Here is a 19,409-nt window from a genome sequence, read left to right on the forward strand (position 1 = left end):
GCGCGAAATCAGACACTAGGAAGGCACCCTGCAAGATTTTTGTCATTTGGGCGATTGTGACTGTTTGCCGTGAGAAAGCTGCCGCTCGAGTAGAAAATCGACTTAAGCAGCAGCATGGAAGCAGGCCCGGACTGGCCATAGCGGGCACCGGCAATCCCCCGGTGCGCCGCTAGGGTGGGGGCCGGTTTTGAGCCCCTAGGGGCCGATTTTGTTAGAGGGCCGTTTGTGCAACATAGCTGCAAAATCGGCCCTGCAACAAAATCGGCCGAAAACCGGCCCTAGCAAAGCGCTCGGCGGCACCTCCAACCCCCCGGGGGGGGGGCCGGCCGAGCACTTTGCCAGGGCCGGTTTTGGTTCCCAGTCCGGCCCTGCATGGAAGGCATGCCACGTGGTGCCTTTCGATCAGATTATTCCCCGAACAAGCTCCCAGCAATAAAAATCCGCGCAACATGGCGATTTTCGCTCGTCCGTGGAGTCTCCGGGTAGCCATGCGCTATATAAGAGCATATTCTATTCTATTCTATTCTATTCTATTCTTATCATGTCATTTTGCGGAGTGAAACTTCACAAGTTCCGTTCACCCCTAAATAAGACGCACAACCTAAGCTGCCCTGGCTTGTCTGCTGTAAAACAAAAAACGGGCCTTGCCCTATCCTACTCATTGCATTTAATAACTGATTATTGTTAAATGATGCATTTACCGCTGCGTATTAGCAGTAATAATGACAGCTTCGTGGGAGCAGCTTTTAATGATGATAATGCTGAATTTATCCACAGCCAGGTCTTCACTCTGTTCTCTTTTAGACAGTAGGGTAATTGTAAGCTCCAACCCCAAAATTGTACTTCTTTTCTGGCGTCTGTGAAGTGATGAAATTGAAGGTGCATTGTAAAAATTATTTTCATAGATTTTTCAGTTCGAAAACATTTAAGTGTTTCATGCAATGCAATAAAATTGTTGATACATACAGTATACACTCAGGTGCATTTTTCACTTTTAAAGGAATATTTGATTGTTTAATAACTTGCAGGGATTAATGCACTGTTGCAGTTAGAATCTGCTTATTGTTAAGAAAGAAGGGTAGCAAGGCTAATTTCAGTAGAAGGGCAGCCTAACTATTCCAACCTGTACCCCGTTCCTAATTTAAGCCTCCTGTTTGTGTCTATTTCCGTTTGTACTCATTTATAGAAGTTCTTATTGCTTGCAGTAACCTATTCATAAAATGTGTGACAGGTATTTTCAAGTACTTTGCTTTGTAACTAAATAAAACATAATAAAAAATGGCTTAAAACCTGAATAGTCATTTTGGGCTGCCAGCATTGTGGACTAATTTTCCTAAGGCTCCTGCTTCGCACCAGAAGCTTACACCCTTCTGCTCCATCGAGGAACCCGAAGTCAGCCTAACAGCAGAGGGTGACTCCATTGTCCTGCACACCACAGTGAGGGACCTCCAACCAAGAGGTCGAACGGAGGGGAGCAGATGCGTGGAGCGGAACCAGCGCACCCCTTCTCTAAGGGCTACGCCTGATGGCCCCCGCAGGCCCCATCACTGGCAAGAGGGTTTGTGGAGGGCAGAAATGGGCTCCTAATTGCAGCGATTGTGGACAAAGGCTATGGTATGGAGAGTCTCTGATGTAGGCACGAAGGGGGTGACCACAATGATTGTCTGGTAAATTGCCTTCCTAGTATCACCATAACTGGTTAAGTGACTGCAGTCCCGCAATATTGAGGTCTGGGATTGGTGTGAAGTACTCCCATGAGAAGAAAGGTATTGCAGCTCCCGATTGCCTCAAGAACTGGAGGCGGAAACTGGAGAAACGATGAACGTTGCAGCCTGCACTGCAATTATTTGCCACCTCCCTCAGATTCAGGGTGCTCTAGCATGATACTAGGGACTCTCTGGAATCACTACAGACTGATTATAAACAGATCTCTTTTCAGGAAGAAAGACAACCATTTGAGGTCCCTCTAATGTTTGGCGCACTCTTTTTTTAAGTTAACAGAGTATCTGATAGGTGCTTAAAGCCACGGGTATCTTGTGAAAGAACACTGCCTGATACAAATACGTGACAAAGAACATTTGACGGAGAGGAGTATGTGCAGAGCCAATCGGTGCTAAAGCTATTACCCAACCCTGACAGCAAATAATGTCATAAGACTATCGTTTAAAAGCTGTGACACAGGATTTCAGAGAAGCGGAGTAGCTGGCCTGTTAACTTACTTCACAGCCTGTCACAAGCTCTTGATGAACCAGCCCAAAGCGACTAGCTAGATGATGGGAAGTCAGGATAATTCAGTGTACCAGCCTGAAGAGATCCACAGCAGTGCTGGGCAAGAAAAGCAAGTTAACCTATTTCAAGGGACTGGAACACAATCTGCCACCAGAAAAGACATACTATAACAGCTGAGGGGACCTCACAGCAGACAGATGCTGCTTAGCTGTGGCACGTATCTAAAGATGAGATGACTATGGCAAGTGGCTAGAACACAACTGTCTACCGTAGAAGTGGTACTCTTACAGCTGAGGGGGCCTTGCAGGAGGGAGATGCTGTCTAGCTGTGACACATAGCTGAAGATGAACCAAGTGTCATCCTGCATCAGGAAGGATGGACAGGTATGCTAAACATTTGCATCATTCCACCCCACCCGGAATAGCAATCTCAAAAACTGAAAACTCAGACATGGGTATAGTGTACTCCAAATCCTCGATTAATCTCATCCCACAGTTCATTCTGTTTTCCTGGGCTGGCATTGATACTAAAAAAGGGGGATTTGGAGATAATGGCAGCATCAGGACCTCGGAAACAGAGTGACAGGAGCAGAAGGTTCAATATACTAATTACAGGACGCTGTCAAACAACTGAAGACCAGAGTGTCTCAACTGGCATCCACTTTAAAAGAATTGATGAGCTGAGCTAAAGACCTGTAAGGCCTGTTGCAGCAACCCACAGTTTGTGTTCTTTGCCAAGGCAGCCAGATGGTTATAGGCTGGAGATGTCTTCGAACAATGGCTTAGACGGATCATACCTGAGGCTAGAGACTCTTCTTGCTTCTTGGTGGAAAGAGCCCATACGGCTCTTGGCCCTTAGCCTCTGTCCGGAACCTCAGCATGGCTGCTTATAGCCTGTTACCTCAACTTTAAAGACCAAGACATGTTCCTGAAAGTACCCAGGGAGTTGTAGGTGGTCTCCTTTGACTCCCTTAAAATAATGTATCCAGACTCTGCTAAACAAGTACAGCAACAACATTTAACCATGATAAGCAGAAGCTCTGAGCCATGGGTCTCAAATACATGCTCCTTATGCCAGCAAAGTGAAGTCCTTTCTCAGTTGAATTCTTTTTCAAAACTCCAACGCTCTCCTGTGATAAGGTGGGGGGGAAAAGAACCTGCATGAGTATCAAATGTTAGGCCAAGCAGAGGGTCATTATGGGCATCTGAAGGGACTCTACTCAAGGAGCAACAGAGTTGACACAGGATAAAATCTCATGTCCGAAGACTTTGATAGTATGCTAGACACACTCTTTGGTGAATGGGCAAAACTTCATGTAGATTCAATCAGTTCTGAGTCGCCACTCTGCTGTGAGGTAACTTCGCCAGATCTGTGGACTGAGCTCAAAATTGTTGGAGCTAGTAATAGGGAGGTGTCAACCAGACAAACGTTTCCAACACGGCAATAAGAAGTCTGCAAAGTGGTGGCTCCGAGCTATTGAAGCAGAGGATGGGTGACCGGATAGTGACAATGAATGAAGTGCCAAGGATGCATTGCACGTACACAATCACATCGAGGTTGAAACACTGCCTTCAATAAAACAGAACTCAATAGATCAGTTACACTTACCAGTGAGAACTTAGAGCCAGTATGGGATTTCAGGGGAGGATTTTTATTTCTGATGATCTGTTTTCACGTTACCTGTAGGATACTGGTTGAGAGAAGGGGAATGGCTTGCTCTACGGGGTGGCTAGTCTATCCAAGTTTGTGTGACAAATAGTTCATGTTCAGAAGTGTAGATTTGTGGGAGGAGGATCTGTTAAAAGTCCCAAATTCTGTTAATTGTTTTGTATTTTTTTCAGATTTTTGATACAGCAAAGGTAGTCACCTAACTGGAGTTCAAGCAGAGACAAAAATACTACTTTACCTTATGCATCATGGAACTGGGGTAGGGATCCATTTCCAGACATGGAATGTCACTGGGCTCTTAAATCTTAAAAGGATGTGGTACTGCACACCCAAAGCACCATGCATTGCAGTGCTTCAAGAAACCCACTTACAGGGCACTAGATATGGCTGCTTAGAAAGGTTTAATTTGTACAGGTCAATCATGCAGTCTTTTCCAGGGGTACATTGGAGTAGCAATCCTGTTTAGAAAAACATGACAGTTTAGTAAGGAGTAATTTGCTTTACTTTTTCCATGCCACCACTTTCCCTTTCCCCCTTTTTTCTTACATCTCCATGATGAGGGAGTGACTTTCTTGATTCAGAGCTATGGAAATAAGATAAAAAGGCACTTTGTGGGTGCATGCATCTTTCCATAGGACCATTTGCTCATCTTCTGGATGCTAACAATGTTGACAGAGTGATAACTGTCAGAGCTTCCTTTATTACCACCTGCCCTCAGAAGTAATTCAGAATTAAGTGTTGCGTAATTGCTGGAGTGCTTGCAAAGGAGACGTTTGCGTTGTTTCATGGGGGGATGCCACTTTGACACCTATTTCCTCGTGCGATTTGTATGGGCTTAGAAAGTTGCCATTGCAATTCCTGGTAACCATCGCAGACCATTAATAAAGAATAACATTTTTTTTAAAATAAAACATCGCAGCCCATGATGCACATTTGTCCTGTTTGATGGCTATGATGTTAAGGGAGTTGATATTTTTAGATTTCTGCTTACTGGTGCCCAATCAGTTGCACTGCCGACAATGGTTATTTAACTTTTTGGTTGTCCAAGATCTTCTGTATTATCACGTGTGTCATCGTAAAGCACCCTTCCTCGACAGTAATTGCCATTACTCCAGCTTCTTTTTTGAAAGGGAACAAAGAAGTTCATAACCCACTTTCACATTTACAAACTCCGTTAATTCAAGTGAGTGTGTATGGCTACACATACAAGATAACCGTTGTTACAGAAACATAACTTGTTATCTATTATCCTTAATGCGGTCGTACTGTTATTTCATACTAATGATATGTTAAATTTGATTAGATGTGATGTAATGGGGCACCTGAATTATGAAGCATGTCTGCCAGAATGCTTTGGTGCTTACTTGCTGGAACGTTTACATTTTCTTTGATTTAATTTTGCATCTTCAGCAATCAATGCTACAAGCTGCAACATGGAATCCAGCAATACTCATTCTAGTGCCTTGACAGCTCCACTTATACAGACGATTATTGTTAAAAGTGAAGATGCTGATCCAATGGAGTTGACCACAGAACCAGACTACAAAGTAAGCTGCCTCTTTGATGTATATGCTTCAAATAGTCGCACCATATTTACTGCAGCCTGTTCCAAAAATACTGTTCTTGGCACTCATTTTTTATGACTGAAACGCTAGCTTGATAAATTAAATGTTTTAGAAATATCTTGAAATATAAAAGTAAATTCGAGGCATTTCGGATTCATAAAATATGGACCCTAAAGTAAGGTGAAGTAGGTTTAACAATATTTTTGTTGACTTTGCCCGACACATTCTCCGTTGCCTATTTTCATAATGCATTGGTTTCTTTTTTCTTTTAATATTTTTCAGTAACTTTGTTAACAGTGATCTCTCATTCCGTTTCCATTTTGCACTCGATTGGTTTCATTTTATGCTTACCTTTTGTCAAAGTTCCCTCTGGTTTCTGCAGGAGCGCCACGGAACCGAAGCAAGATCCTCAACCTCCCTTAAATCACCTATTGAGAATGGCGATTGCCATTCAACAATGGTAATCCATGGGAAGAAGGGAAACAAAACAAGGGAAATAGGGAAGAGATCCCTCGACGTGCACAGGCTCCACAGGGCTTCAAAAATGGCTGAATAGATAGGGTAACAGGTTAACAGACAGGCTACATGCTATATGACCTGTATTTATGATATCTTATGTGTATTACCTTAATGTTTCCCTTCTATAACAAAGAAATGAGGAAATGGCTGTTGAAAACGCTCAGTTGTCAAAACTGTAAATAAAGAAACAAGCTGTGAGTGCATCTGATATCTTGCCCTTTGAATAGAAATCAATGTGACACAACAAATGACCCACCTACCAAAGTATACTTCAGGAAAAACTTATACTTGAGGAGGATATTCTTTGACTGCCCCAAGGGCACAACTAATAGTTATTTAAGCATTACAAATCCTTTTGGCATGCTCATGAACTTTGTGAAAAACAAAATAATAAAATAACCAAAATTGCAGTGCCGAGACGCTGTTACCGTAACCACAGTCTAGAGCAGCTTCTCATAAAGAGGAGGCCGAGGGAATGAAGCCTCCCAGCTGGCAGACGGAACAAACACCCATACGTCCGGCCAACCAGCGGGATAAGAGTAACATTCCGGCGGTTGACGAAACGCTGAACGAGATGTCCGGCCTGCCAGCCAGTGCAGGAAATCAGGAAGAAAGGCGGGGATACTGGATAGTCCAAAAGTAGCAATGTCCGATCCACACGAAGACAGGAAAGTCCCAGAGTAGCAATGTCCGATCTACTCGAAGACCGGGCGAATAATCCCCGGACCTTGAGGTTGAGGGACTGGAATCGGGAGAGGTGCAGGGAAAGTCCTCGAATCAAAATCCTTAAGCCTGCAAACATGAAACACGAACAAACCCGCAACAGGAGAAACATCCCGACGAAGGGAGTGAAGGGACCATGGCCAAACCAGAAGTGAGGGAAAACAAAGTTCCCCCACCTCAACATCTTTACCAGGCTCCTCTGCTGCCTCGTTATCAATCTGGGGGGAGTTCAATCCCTCTAAGCCCCAGGGTCAAGTCCACTCTGATAAAGAGTGGTATAATAGTTCAGAAAGTGTGTGTTGATGGCTTATTGAGTATAATATGCCACCCTCCCCTGATCCCGAAGCTCCAAGATCGGCGTACCGGTTCGCCAACCACGCCCCTGACTTGTCCCGTACTGCTTGGGTCTGAGTGGTGTAGGCCTTATAAACAAAGGAGCGCAGCCTTATCCAGTATTAGGGGTATCTTTCATAGATTCACATGCCTGAATCATTCCCCGTCGTCGGTGTGGGATTCCCCGGTACATGAAAGAGTAATGTCATAAAGACATATATATAGTAATAGACCAGAGGCCTCTCATTAGTAACATATCCATGTCCTTTTGTAAAAAAGGACCAAACTTTGGCCAAGAGCCAATCAGATATCACCACCCTCTAGAACCTTCCCGGAAGGAGCCCTAGTCCCTCAGATTTTCTACCGCACGTCGTGCTAAGGGAGTCTCCACTGAGCTCTGCTCCGCTTCTTTGTATTTCTGGATTTGTTCCACATATTTTTCTCAGAATTGTCTTTCTGTGAGGGATTTTTAGTTTAGCCATGGCTGATACTCCAAAAAAGGGGCTCTTCAGACCTTGTGCCTCTTGTGGCAAAAAGAGGCTTCATGTAGATGACAGGCATGAGGACTGCCTTTACTGTCTCTACCCTGACCATTCAGCAAAGGATTGTAAAGTCTGCCGCACTTTTTCAGCCAAAACTCTCAAGGATAGAGAGGGCCGCCTGCTGATATGGCTTCAGAGACTCAAGGACAGGGATCAAGCAGTCTCTTCAGGTGAGAGCGAGTGTTCCATTAGGAGTACACACTCTTCTCCAAAAAGGCCTAGAACGTCATCCCCAGAACCATCTTTGCAGCCACCTCAAAAGAAGACGCCCAAGTCTTCAGAGGTTCGTTCTAAGGCCATCGCTGTGAAGGTTTCTCAACAAGACCCTGCCTTCAGGAAACCTTTGATGACGTCTTCAGCTCTGCCTGTGACAACGTCGACAGCCACTATCTCCACGTCGATGGCGTCATCTTTAACATCAACGTCGACGACTACTAACATCCTCGTCGTTGACGGGTAGGTGTGTTCCATCTCTTATTGTTATCAAAAAGTCGTCGACAAGCGCCTCATCGTCGACGAAGTCAAAATCGTCATCGGCGACAAAAGCACCATCGACGTCGACGAAAGCCTCAACATCGTCGACGAAATCGTCGCCGACGACAAAGGTTCCATCGACTATGACAAGTTCCTCGTCGATGAGATCATCGTCGTCGACGAGGCCGTCGACGGGCCCGTCGACAGCGACACCAGCGTCGACGAAGCCGTTGACGAAGCAACCATCGTCATCGAAGAAGACACCGTCGACGACGGAATCTGGGTTGATTGTCGACGTTCCCCCGTCGACGACCACTCCGTCGACGGGCTCGACGACGGTAGAGTCGCCTCCCTTGAAGTGTACTTATACGCACTTCAGGATGACCACGCGTACTCTCACGCCGGAATTGACCTCTCCGAGCAGGGTCCAGCCATTCCCACCTGCTCATCTTCTGGATACTGAGGACTCTGATGAGGGCTCTATGTTCCGACAAGCGACAAGCCCCTCTGAACTACACGTAAAACTACATGAAAGTTCAGATTATGAGGAACAAGGACAGGATGATGTGGAGTACTAGGAGGAATTCCAACCTCCTCCGCCTCTTCTACAGCCTATGGTGTGTCTCCCAGCCTCCATAGTGACAGATCTGCAGTTTCTGATTGCGGACTACAAGCAAAGGTTTCCGTCCACTCCTCCGACTCCGCCAGTTGTGACACCGCCAGTTGTGACACCGCCACCTAGGCCTCGGCCTCCTCCTTTAGTCCTTCCACCAGATCTGGCTCCTTCGCGTCCTCCGCCATCCTCTGATGAGGAAGACGAAGAAGAGGAGCAACAGCGGGAGGAAGGGGAGCTCTAGGACACGCAAGACGAATGGGATGACTACGTGATTCCAGGTCCAGCATCCCCTGTACAGGCACAAGCGAATTCACCCCCGGAAGACATTGGGGGATTCCACAATAGCCTAGGGAGCGCAGCGTTGCGATTCAAACTCAAGGTGACGGCAACACAACAGGATTGCTTCCTCTATGATTTTAAGGAACCATTCTAAAAGGCTGTACGGTTCGTTCCCATCATTGATTACATCTGGGAACAAGGGGAGAAAATAATGCAAAACCCTTCATCTCTGGCTCCAGTCCTGCCCAGACTGGACAAAAAATATAAGGCTCCTGACACAGCTCCAGCTTGCCTTACTGACCATCCAAAGCCGGACTCTGTTATTACCCAGGCAGCGCAGCGCAAGTCAAAAAATCCATCGGCTGCATTGGCTGCGCCGCCAGATAAGGAGGGTTGAAAACTAGACAACATAGGGAAGAGGTTTTCGTCCATGTCCGCTCTAACGGTGCGTGCAGCAAACTCTTTGGCACTGTTAGGACGCTACAACCGTCAAATGTGGGCAGATATCGCTCCATATTTGGATTCGCTTCCAGAAGAGCAGAAAGAAGAGGTGAAAAAGATTCTCCTTGAAGGCGAGCGTTCCGCCTCGGAGATGATTGATGTGGCGATGGATATCGCATCCACGGGATTCCGTCAGCTGGCAGGAGCTGCAGTCCTGAGGCGCCAAGGTTGGCTTGAAGCAACATCTTTCCGGCTTGAAGTTCAGACCAAGGTATTGGACATGCCGTATGACGGTCAACTTCTTTTTGGGCAACACATCGATGAGATGCTCCAGGGTATCAAAAAAGATACGGATACCGCAAAGGCTCTAGGTACTCTCCAATACAAGAATCCTTCCTTTCGGGGCTCCAGAGGAAGAGGTCAGTCCTCGAGAGGTGCCTATCAGGGGTACAAATCCACGTACAGTTCAATCAGCAGTACAAACCCCAGTACCAACAAAGACAGCAGCAAAACCAGTCGTCCTACAGCAAGTCTTCCTTTCGCGGACGAGGAGGGAAGAAGGACACAGCCAGAAGACAATGACTTCTTTCAGCCACAGTTCTCCATTTCCTCTCCACCTTGCAAAGTTGGCGGGAGAATTTCATCCTTCCTTTGCAATTGGCAACAAATTACAACGGATCAGTGGGTCCTCCAACTTGTTCAATTCGGACACTCTCTGGAGTTCGTGGAAACTCCTCCTCAAAAGCCGCCAATACCAATGCTGCACAAAAATCTGCATCTCCTGCAATTGGAACTCTCCCTCATGCTCAAAAAAGGAGCGATAGAAAGAGTCCCCCGGAATCAGAAGGGCAAGGGATTCTACTCCCGATTCTTCCTAATCCGAAAGAAGGAGAAAAAATGGAGACCTATATTAGACTTACGAGACCTCAACCAATACCTCAAAAAACAGTCATTCCGTATGGTGTCCATCAAGGAGGTGCTGCAACTCCTCAATGCGAACAACTTCATGGTGTCTTTAGACCTTCAAGACGCGTATTTTCATATACCAATCCACAGGAACCACAAACAATTCCTCAGGTTTGCGGTGGCGGGCAAGCACTACCAGTTTTGGGTATTGCCTTTCGGCCTGAAGTCGGCGCCACGCATTTTTACCAACTGTCTCTCTCCAGTAGTAGCGTACCTCCGCCAACATCACCAGGTCTTCCCGTACTTAGACGACTGGCTCGTCAAGGCACCTACTTTCGCAGGCGTGACCAAGTCCTCCAACGCCTGAATTCAACTCTTCAAAAATCTGGGACTTACTCTCAACAAAGAGAAATCCATCCTTCAGCCGTCCCAGTGTCTCACTTTCCTAGGAGCTGTCCTAGATACTACTGAGAGAAAGGCTTTCCCTTCACAGGAACGTCAATTGAAATTGAGGACCTTGGCCGCCCGGATTCAATCCAAAAATGCCATCACGGTGCGCCTGTACAAATCCTTGTTAGGGATGATGTCCTCAAACATCCTGTTGGTTCCACACTGCCGCCTGCGTATGCGTCCACTTCAGGAGGCGCTATCCGCTCAGTGGATTCAATCCAGGGGATCTTTCGACGACATAATCCGGATAACTCCTACCATTGTCCATGCTCTGAACTGGTGGCTTCATCCACAGAATCTGAGGCAGGGTCTTTCGTTCATACTTCCAGTTTCGCCACATGTGATAACTACAGATGCGTCTTTGGAAGGATGGGGTGCGTTCCTTCAGGACCTTCAAATCAACGGGCAGTGGTCCCTTGCAGAGAAGCAACTACACATAACCCTCCTCGAGTTAAGGGCAGTCTACCTGGCATTAAAAGCATTCCTGCCCAGGATCAAAGATTCCCCAGTGCTTATGAGAACAGACAACACCACCACAATGCACTATCTAAGCAAACAAGGGGGAACTCGCTCTCTGACGTTGTCTCAAGAACCTCAACGGATTTGGAAATGGCTACTTCAACACCACATTTCCCTTCGGGCAGAGTACGTCCCAGGGACGGACAATGTCCTGGCGGACTCTCTAAGCAGACAACGCTCGGTGTGCCACGAGTGGGAGCTGGATCAACAACTTCTCAGCTCTGTATTCGCCCGATGGGGCAGGCCCCACCTGGATCTGTTTGCGACACAGCACAACGCAAAATGCCAACATTACGCAAGCTGGCATCCCCAGAAGGGATCGCTAGGGGATGCATTTTCGATCGCATGGTGCAACGTCTTTGCATACGCATTTTCTCCATTTCCCCTAATTCCCAGGGTCCTCCAGAAAATGAAGGCAGAGCGTTGCACCCTGATCTTGATAGCCCCAGCGTGGCCGCGCCAGCACTGGTTCACAGAGCTTCATCTCCTGTCACTGGAACCGCCGATTCTATTCAAGTCTTGCCTGACTCTCCTCACAATGAACCAGGGTCAAGTCCAGCATCCGGATCCAGCATCTCTCAGATTGTCAGCTTGACTCCTGAGTTCAGAGAGTTTCAGAACCTAGACATTCCTCAAGAATGCAGGGCAGTCTTAGCCCGGGCTCGGCCGACAGTACCAACAAGACGTATTCTCTAAAGTGGAAAAGGTTCTGTGTATGGTGTAAAGCAAACAAGATACACCCCTTTTCATCAACACCTGCACAAATTCTACCTTACCTGGTCCATTTGGCGCACTCAGGATTGGCCCATGCTTCTATTAAAGTCCACCTAGCCGCCATATCTCGGTTCAGGCGTTCGTCATCTGGTACTTCCCTCTGGTCCAATAGACTGGTTAAACAATTTCTAAAAGGCCTGTTCAGGACATTCGCTCCAGTGAGAGCTTTTCCTCCCACCTGGCAGCTAAACATTGTGCTTGCTCAACTGATGGAACATTCCTTTGAGCCAATACACAGAGCCGACATCAAATACCTGTCTTGGAAAACCGCTCTCTTACTAGCGCTCACAAGGCGTGTAAGTGAGCTGCAAGCCTTCTCTATTCAGGATCCTTTCCTGCAGTTCCAACAGGACAGAGGTATTCTACGGACCAACCCTAAATTCATCCCGAAGGTTCCGTCTAATTTTCACCTGAATGAACCTATTGTCTTGCGGACTTTCTTCCCAAATCCACTTTCCGCAGCAGAGAGTTCTCTCCACTCTTTAGACCTCAAACGTTGTTTGAAGTTCTACATCCACCGAACAGAACAGTTTCGGAAATCCAACCAGCTTTTTGTTGCCTTCAGCAGGCCCAGAAAGGGTCTTCCATTAACTAAGCAGAGCATTTCTCGTTGGATCTCTGCAGCCAAAACTTTCTGCCATCAACAGGCAGGTCATCCTCTGCATTCTAAAGTTCGGGCTCATTCCACCAGAGCTGTCTCCACTTCAATGGCGCTCTTTGCGGGAGTGCCCATTATCGACATATGCAGAGCGGCGACATGGAAGACGCCACATACGTTCACCAGGCACTACTGCTTGGATTCTGAACTTATGAAAGATGCAGCAGTAGGACAAGCTGTGCTCCGTCATCTATTTCACTAGAGGTGAGCCTTCTCTCTTTCATCCCTCCATCCTACTGTCTTCGCACATTTCTCTTTTTTATGGTATTTTGGTACTTGTTATAGTTCACAATTGGTATTCTAATATCGTGTGATTTTACTTGTTGTACCATACGAAATGTGCTGGTGATTGCTTGCTACTCTGATTCAGGCATGTGAATCTATGAAAGATACCCCTAATACTGGATAAGAAATGCGTTACTTACCTGTAACTGCAGTTATCCGGTATTGGTATCTTTCATAGGTTTACATGCAACGCACCCACTGCCCCTGGAAGGGCTCACCTTGGTTCTCTCAGTAGGTACTACTTAGCACTGTGCTTACAAAAATCAGAGGGACTAGGGCTCCTTCCAGGAAGGTTCTAGAGGGTGGTGATATCTGATTGGCTCTTGGCCAAAGTTTGATCCTTTTTACAAAAGGACATGGATATGTTACTAATGAGAGGCCTCTGGCCTATTACTATGTATATGTCTTTATGACTTTACTCTTTTATGTACCGGAGACTCCCACCCCTACGACGAGGAATGATTCAGGCATGTGAATCTATGAAAGATACCAATACTGGATAACTGCAGTTACAGGTAAGTAATGCATTTCTTTCCACCTGCGTCGCCAACTCCTCGTGTGCTGCGAGCAGGTCTTCCTGCCTATCAGGTCATTCTGGTCTCTCCTGTTCGAGGCATGTGGGCTGCTAAATTCATATCTATTGCATAGATCGCCGCCTAGTGTTGGGTCCGGATGATTGCACATTGTTGTCCTGGAAGAGTCTTCGAAGTATCACGAGATAGGTGGCTCCTCCCCTGGACTACAGTGCGCATGGGCATCGACTCCATCCCCAGATTGTTTTTTTCCGCCATTGGGTTCGGATGTGATTTCGACGTCTCCTGTTCGGAATCGATAAAACAACTTCTTTAAGGCCAAAAGGCTTTCTTTACTTCGGCGGTATTGTTAGCGTTCGGTCTCGTGTGTGCTCCAACTCTTCGAGTCGGATAACTGAGGAGTCCGGTGACTCTTCGGTCATCGAGGCCCTGTCGACGCAACAAGACCCCGACGACGCTACACTGGAACGAAGTCCGTTCAAGTTCTGCCCCGTGTGCGGTTCGAAATACCCACACATCGACGTGCATCCTGTATGTAACAAGTGCCTGTCGCCGGACCACAACGAGGCCAACTGTATGGCCTGTTCGAAATTCAGGTCGAAGAAGACGCTCAAGATTCGGCGCGTGGCGCGCCTCGAGGCCCAGCGATCGGCTCCGGCACCTGTAAACATCTTCGACGACCCCGAAGCAGACGAGCAAGAGCTTCACCTGCAGATCTCACCTACATCGGCGGAGGTCGAGGCCGACTACGGAGAACCCGTTGAGGGCCAGGACCTGGACGAATACGTCGAGGAGGTTGGGGACGACGAGGAAGTTTATGGGGCCGCGGAAGATAGCTCGGAGGAAGAGCTATGCCCCGTACGTACAATTACTAAGGCTCAGGTCACGGGATCGCCACACGGCCTTACCCACGACCCTACTCCTCAGTCCTCGGCCCCGCCTCCTGGCCCGGCTATGGACATACCTACGGAGCCTCCATTACCCAAATCGAAACCGAAACTAAAAACATCGGAATCGAAGACACCAAAGATGGCCGACATACCATCGAAACCGAAGACGTCCGAGACAACATCGAAACCGTCGTCTTCGGAGGCCTCGAAGCCGAGAAAGGCTGTCGAACAGGCAAAGGTACCGAAAGGGGTCAAGGAGACAAGCTCGAAGAAGGTCGTCGAGCAAGTGTCGAGTAAAGTGGTCGAGTCGAAGAAGACTGTCGACACACCTTCAGCTAAGACTACCGCGCCAACGGCCAAAGGGCCAGTCGAGGCAAAGTCAGCGGAGGGCGCCGGCACTAGGCCTGGAGCACCGACGCCAAAAGTGAAAACTGCTGATCCGAAGCCTGCGGCGTCGGCGCCTAAGGTCGGAACAGGGGACCGGAGCGCAGCTGTCGAGGGTGCGTCCGCGCATCCGGCGCCCAAAGAAAAATCGTCGACGCTCGGATCTTCCCCTGTGGGTGGACCGAGGTCATCTGTCGGATCGGCGAAGCCATCCGCTTCTTTTACGAAGCAGGTCTCGGACTCCCTGAAACGGATAAGGGACAAGGCGTCGGAGCCGAAAACACCCTCGGTACCAAAGGCGAGTGTTCCACCGAAGACAACTTCAATGCCGATCCTCTATACTCTACCGCCGAAGGTGGCGCCGAAGGCTTTTGCACCTCGTACGGTGCCCAAGGACTCGGAGGGGTTGAGGCAGACTCAACTGAGTGGAGGTCTTCGTCAACAACCCTTCCTTGAAGAGCAGTCGGAGCATTTTATCGACGCCGACACGGGTAAATTAACGCTCTACAAAATGAAAATTACATCCCAGCCTGTGGAATTATATGTAATACCTCTAAAGAAAAAAAGGCCTGCACCAGAAACGCCAGAACTTGTTGAACCCATTCCTCCACGGCCTAGGAGGAGTCCGACTCCTTCACCCACTCGCTCAGATGGAGATGGGGGTGAACAGGATGAGGAGTATAACTTCCCTGACAATACTGACCCTGATGAGCAGCAGGACTCATGGATAGACTCTGGTGATCAGGGGGACCAACAAGTGGTTAATGACCCATAGGTGTATGGGGTGAAAACTTCTCCAACGGAAGACTCTGCGGCATTTAATGCCTTAATTGAAAGGGCGGCTACAAACCATAAGGTGGAAATGCATGCCGACCCTGTGGAAGTTGACTTTTTGTTTGATACTTTCTCTGCATCAGAAAAAACTGTGAAGACACTTCCAATGCTCAAGGGGGTTCTCAAGCATGCCACAGACATTTTCAAGGAACCTACCAGAGCAAGAGTGGTAAACCCACGAATAGAAAAGAAATACAGGCCGGCACCTGGGGACCCTACTTATATACGGGGCCAGTTGCCTCTAGACTCTTTGGTGGTCTCAAATGCCCGCAAAAGGGCGAATTCGCAGACAACGGGTGAAGCTCCTCCCCCGGACAAAGAGTCGAAAGTGCTGGAGGCAGCGGGCAAAAGGGTGGCAGCGCAGGCAGCCAACATCTGGCGCATATCTAACACACAAGCCCTGTTGGCCAGATATGGTAGGGCACACTGACACCTTAGAGCAGCTATTACAACACCTTCTAGACAAGTTTAAAGAAGGAGCTGAGATGCTGATACAGGAGGGCAAGCTCATTTCTAACGCTGCAATTAAATGTGCGCACGATGTTGCAGATACAGCAGCAAGAGCGGTAAACACTAGTGTGATGTTGAGGCGTCAGGCATGGCTCCGCATCTCAGGGTTCAAGCCAGCGATGCAGACAACTATCCACAACCAGCCCGTTAACCCAGACAGACTGTTTGGCCCAGAGGTTGATACCACCCTCGAGAAAATCAAGAAAGACACTGAGACGGCTAAGTCCATGGGTGCACTTCAGTCTCTGCAGTACAGGGGGAACACTTTTCGTCGCTCAAGTACACGAGGTGTTACCAGAGGACACTTGGCACAGCAGACGCATTTCAATAGAGGAGGCGCACAGGCCTCGTACCCCAAACAGGGTAGAGGAGGTTACAGAGGAAACAGCGCCAAGGGCAGAGGCAGAGGCAACAACAACTCCCGTTCCTCTGCTGCCAACAAACAGTGACTCCCTGTCACTGCCCCCCGACCATCCAACACCTGTCGGGGGGAGACTCCAACAGTTCCTGCCAGTCTGGAAGTCCATCACCACGGACAGGTGGGTAAGGAAACTTATCCAGTTCGGGTATTGTTTGGAGTTAACGTCCACTCCACCCAACATCCCCCCAAGACAACGTCCTATGTCAGCAGAGCACTTGCACTTATTGCAGCAGGAGGTTCTGGTGATGCTGCAAAAAGGAGCAATAGAGCTCGTGCCGGTGAAGGAAGAAGGCACAGGGGTTTATTCTCTGTACTTCTTAATCCCAAAAAAGGACGGCTCACTCAGACCCATTCTGGACCTCCGCCCTCTCAACCTATACATACTCTCAAAACACTTCCACATGTTAACACTACAACAGGTTCTTCCATTGTTGAACCAGGGGGACTTCCTCGCAACCTTGGACCTCAACGATGCTTATTTTCACTTACCACTCCACCCCTCCCACAGGAAGTACCTCAGGTTCACCATACAAAACAGGCATTACCAGTTCAGGGTCCTACCCTTCGGAGTGACCACTGCCCCCAGAGTGTTCACGAAGTGTCTGGCGACTGTAGCGGCGCACCTCAGAAGACAAAACATACATGTCTACCCTTACCTAGACGACTGGCTTGTTCAAGCAAAGTCAACCCAGCAGTGCGCCGCACACATGTCCCACACCATTCACCTCCTTCACAGTCTGGGGTTCTCGTTAAACTATCCAAAGTCGCACCTTCAGCCAGCCCATGTGCGACAGTATCTGGGCGCGACAATAAATACGCTGACTGCAACAGCTCAGCCGAACCCAGTGAGGATCGACAGCATCCAGTCGCTCATTCAGAGGTTCAGACCGCAACACTCCCTACCGGCGAGGGTGTTCATGCAGTTGATAGGCATGATGGCCTCCTGCATCTTCATAGTCCCGCACGCGAGACTGCATATGCGTCCACTCCAAGAATGCTTGGTGCATCAGTGGAATCGGGCTCATGGACAGTTGAAAGACCTAGTGTTGGTGACCGGTCGGGCATACAACTCTCTGCATTGGTGAAATCCACACAACCTTTGCAAGGGCCGACCGTTCCAGGAGCCTGTGCCACAGATTATCCTAACGTCGGACGCATCTCTCCAGGGTTGGGGAGCTCATGTGCTCCACTACACGGTGCAGGGACTATGGTCGACACAGCAAAAGAAGATGCACATCAATTATCTAGAGTTGATGGCAATCTTCATGGCACTCAAGTCCTTCAAAGTACATCTATGCAACAAAGTCGTGTTGATCCGGACGGACAACATGACAGCCATGTACTACATCCAGAAGCAGGGAGGTACGCACTCTCCACAGCTGTCTCATCTGGCTCAGAGCATGTGGAAGTGGGCCATTCAGAGGAACATCTTCCTCATGGCGGAACACCTCCCGGGCACGGACAATCAGATGGCAGATCTGCTCAGCAGGTACAGCCACCAAATGCACGAGTGGGAGATACATCCATCAGTACTCCGCCCGTACTTTCAGCAGTGGGGTCATCCAGAGATAGACCTGTTTGCCACAAGGGAAAACGCAAAATGCCAAAGCTTTGCCGCCAGGTTCCCTCACCCACAATCGCAGGGCAATGCGATATGGATGAACTGGTCAGGCAGATTTGCGTACGCTTTTCCCCCAGCACCTCTCATTCCGCTGGTGGCAAGAAAGCTAAAGCAACACTCGATGACGCTCATCCTGGTTGCTCCAACGTGGGCACACCAACCATGGTACACCACGTTTCTAGAACTCTCCGTGGTACCGCATCAGAGGCTGCATCTCACACCCAGGCTCTTAACGCAGAACCATGGCGACATTCAGCATCCAGATCCGCAACAGCTCAATCTGGCGATCTGGCTCCTGAAGTCTTAGAGTTTGGCTACCTTAAATTGCCTCCAGAATGCATGGACATCATCAGAGAGGCACGGAAGCCCACTACTAGAGCTTGCTATGCAGCAAAATGGAAGCGTTTTGTCATTTACTGTACAGAACATCACATCAACCCGCTAGATGCATCCATTCCTAACATCATCTGTTACTTGTTACATCTTTACAAATGCAATCTAGCTTACACTTCCATTCTGATACATTTATCCGCCATAGCGGCTTATCTCCAGAACAGGCAGCATCTCTCTGTTTTCAGGGTGCCTGCCAATAAAGCCTTCCTGGAGGGACTGAAACGAGTCATTCCTCCCAGAACCCCACCAGCTCCTGTGTGGAATCTCAATGTGGTTCTCACTAGACTGATGGGCCCACCTTTTGAGCCTCTACATTCATGTGAGATTCAGTTCTTAACATGGAGAGTGGCTTTTCTCATTGCTATTACATCTCTCAGACGTGTTAGTGAGCTACAGGCGCTCACAATACAAGAGCCATTTATACAAATTCATTCAAACAGGGTGGTGCTCCGCACTAACCCCAAGTTTCTTCCAAAGGTGGTGTCACAGTTTCATGTCAATCAAACTATTGAACTGCCCGCATTCCTTCCAAACCCAAAAACAGTAGCGGAAAGAATGCTCCATACGTTAGGCGTCAAAAGGGCGTTAATGTACTACATTGACAGAACACAACAATTTAGAAAGACACAGCAACTTTTTGTTGCCTTCTCAGCCCAGCACAAAGGCAACCCAATTTCCAAAGCTTGAATAGCCAGGTGGATCGTTAAATGTATTCAGATTTGTTATCAGAAAGCTAAACGTACTTTAACGGTCCCCCCCAGAGCACACTCCACACGCAAGTTGGGAGCCTCCATGGCTTTCCTGGGGAACATTCCTTTGGAAGACATTTGCAGAGCAGCCAC

General features: G+C 48.2%; 1 protein-coding gene across 7 annotated transcripts in view; it reads left to right on the forward strand.

Moving 5' to 3' along the window:
* The window catches only part of NFAT5 (nuclear factor of activated T cells 5), a 787,967-nt gene that overhangs the window by 692,071 nt on the left and 76,487 nt on the right, over positions 1–19,409 (forward strand). For all 7 annotated transcript variants that reach the window (XM_078670043.1, XM_078670045.1, XM_078670041.1 and 4 more), the window contains one exon: positions 5,308–5,444. In XM_078670043.1, the coding sequence (XP_078526169.1) occupies positions 5,308–5,444 (137 nt within the window). The remainder of the gene's footprint in view (positions 1–5,307; positions 5,445–19,409) is intronic.

This window comes from Lissotriton helveticus, chromosome 12 (genome assembly GCF_964261635.1).
Source record: "Lissotriton helveticus chromosome 12, aLisHel1.1, whole genome shotgun sequence".
Taxonomy (NCBI): Eukaryota; Metazoa; Chordata; class Amphibia; order Caudata; family Salamandridae; genus Lissotriton; species Lissotriton helveticus.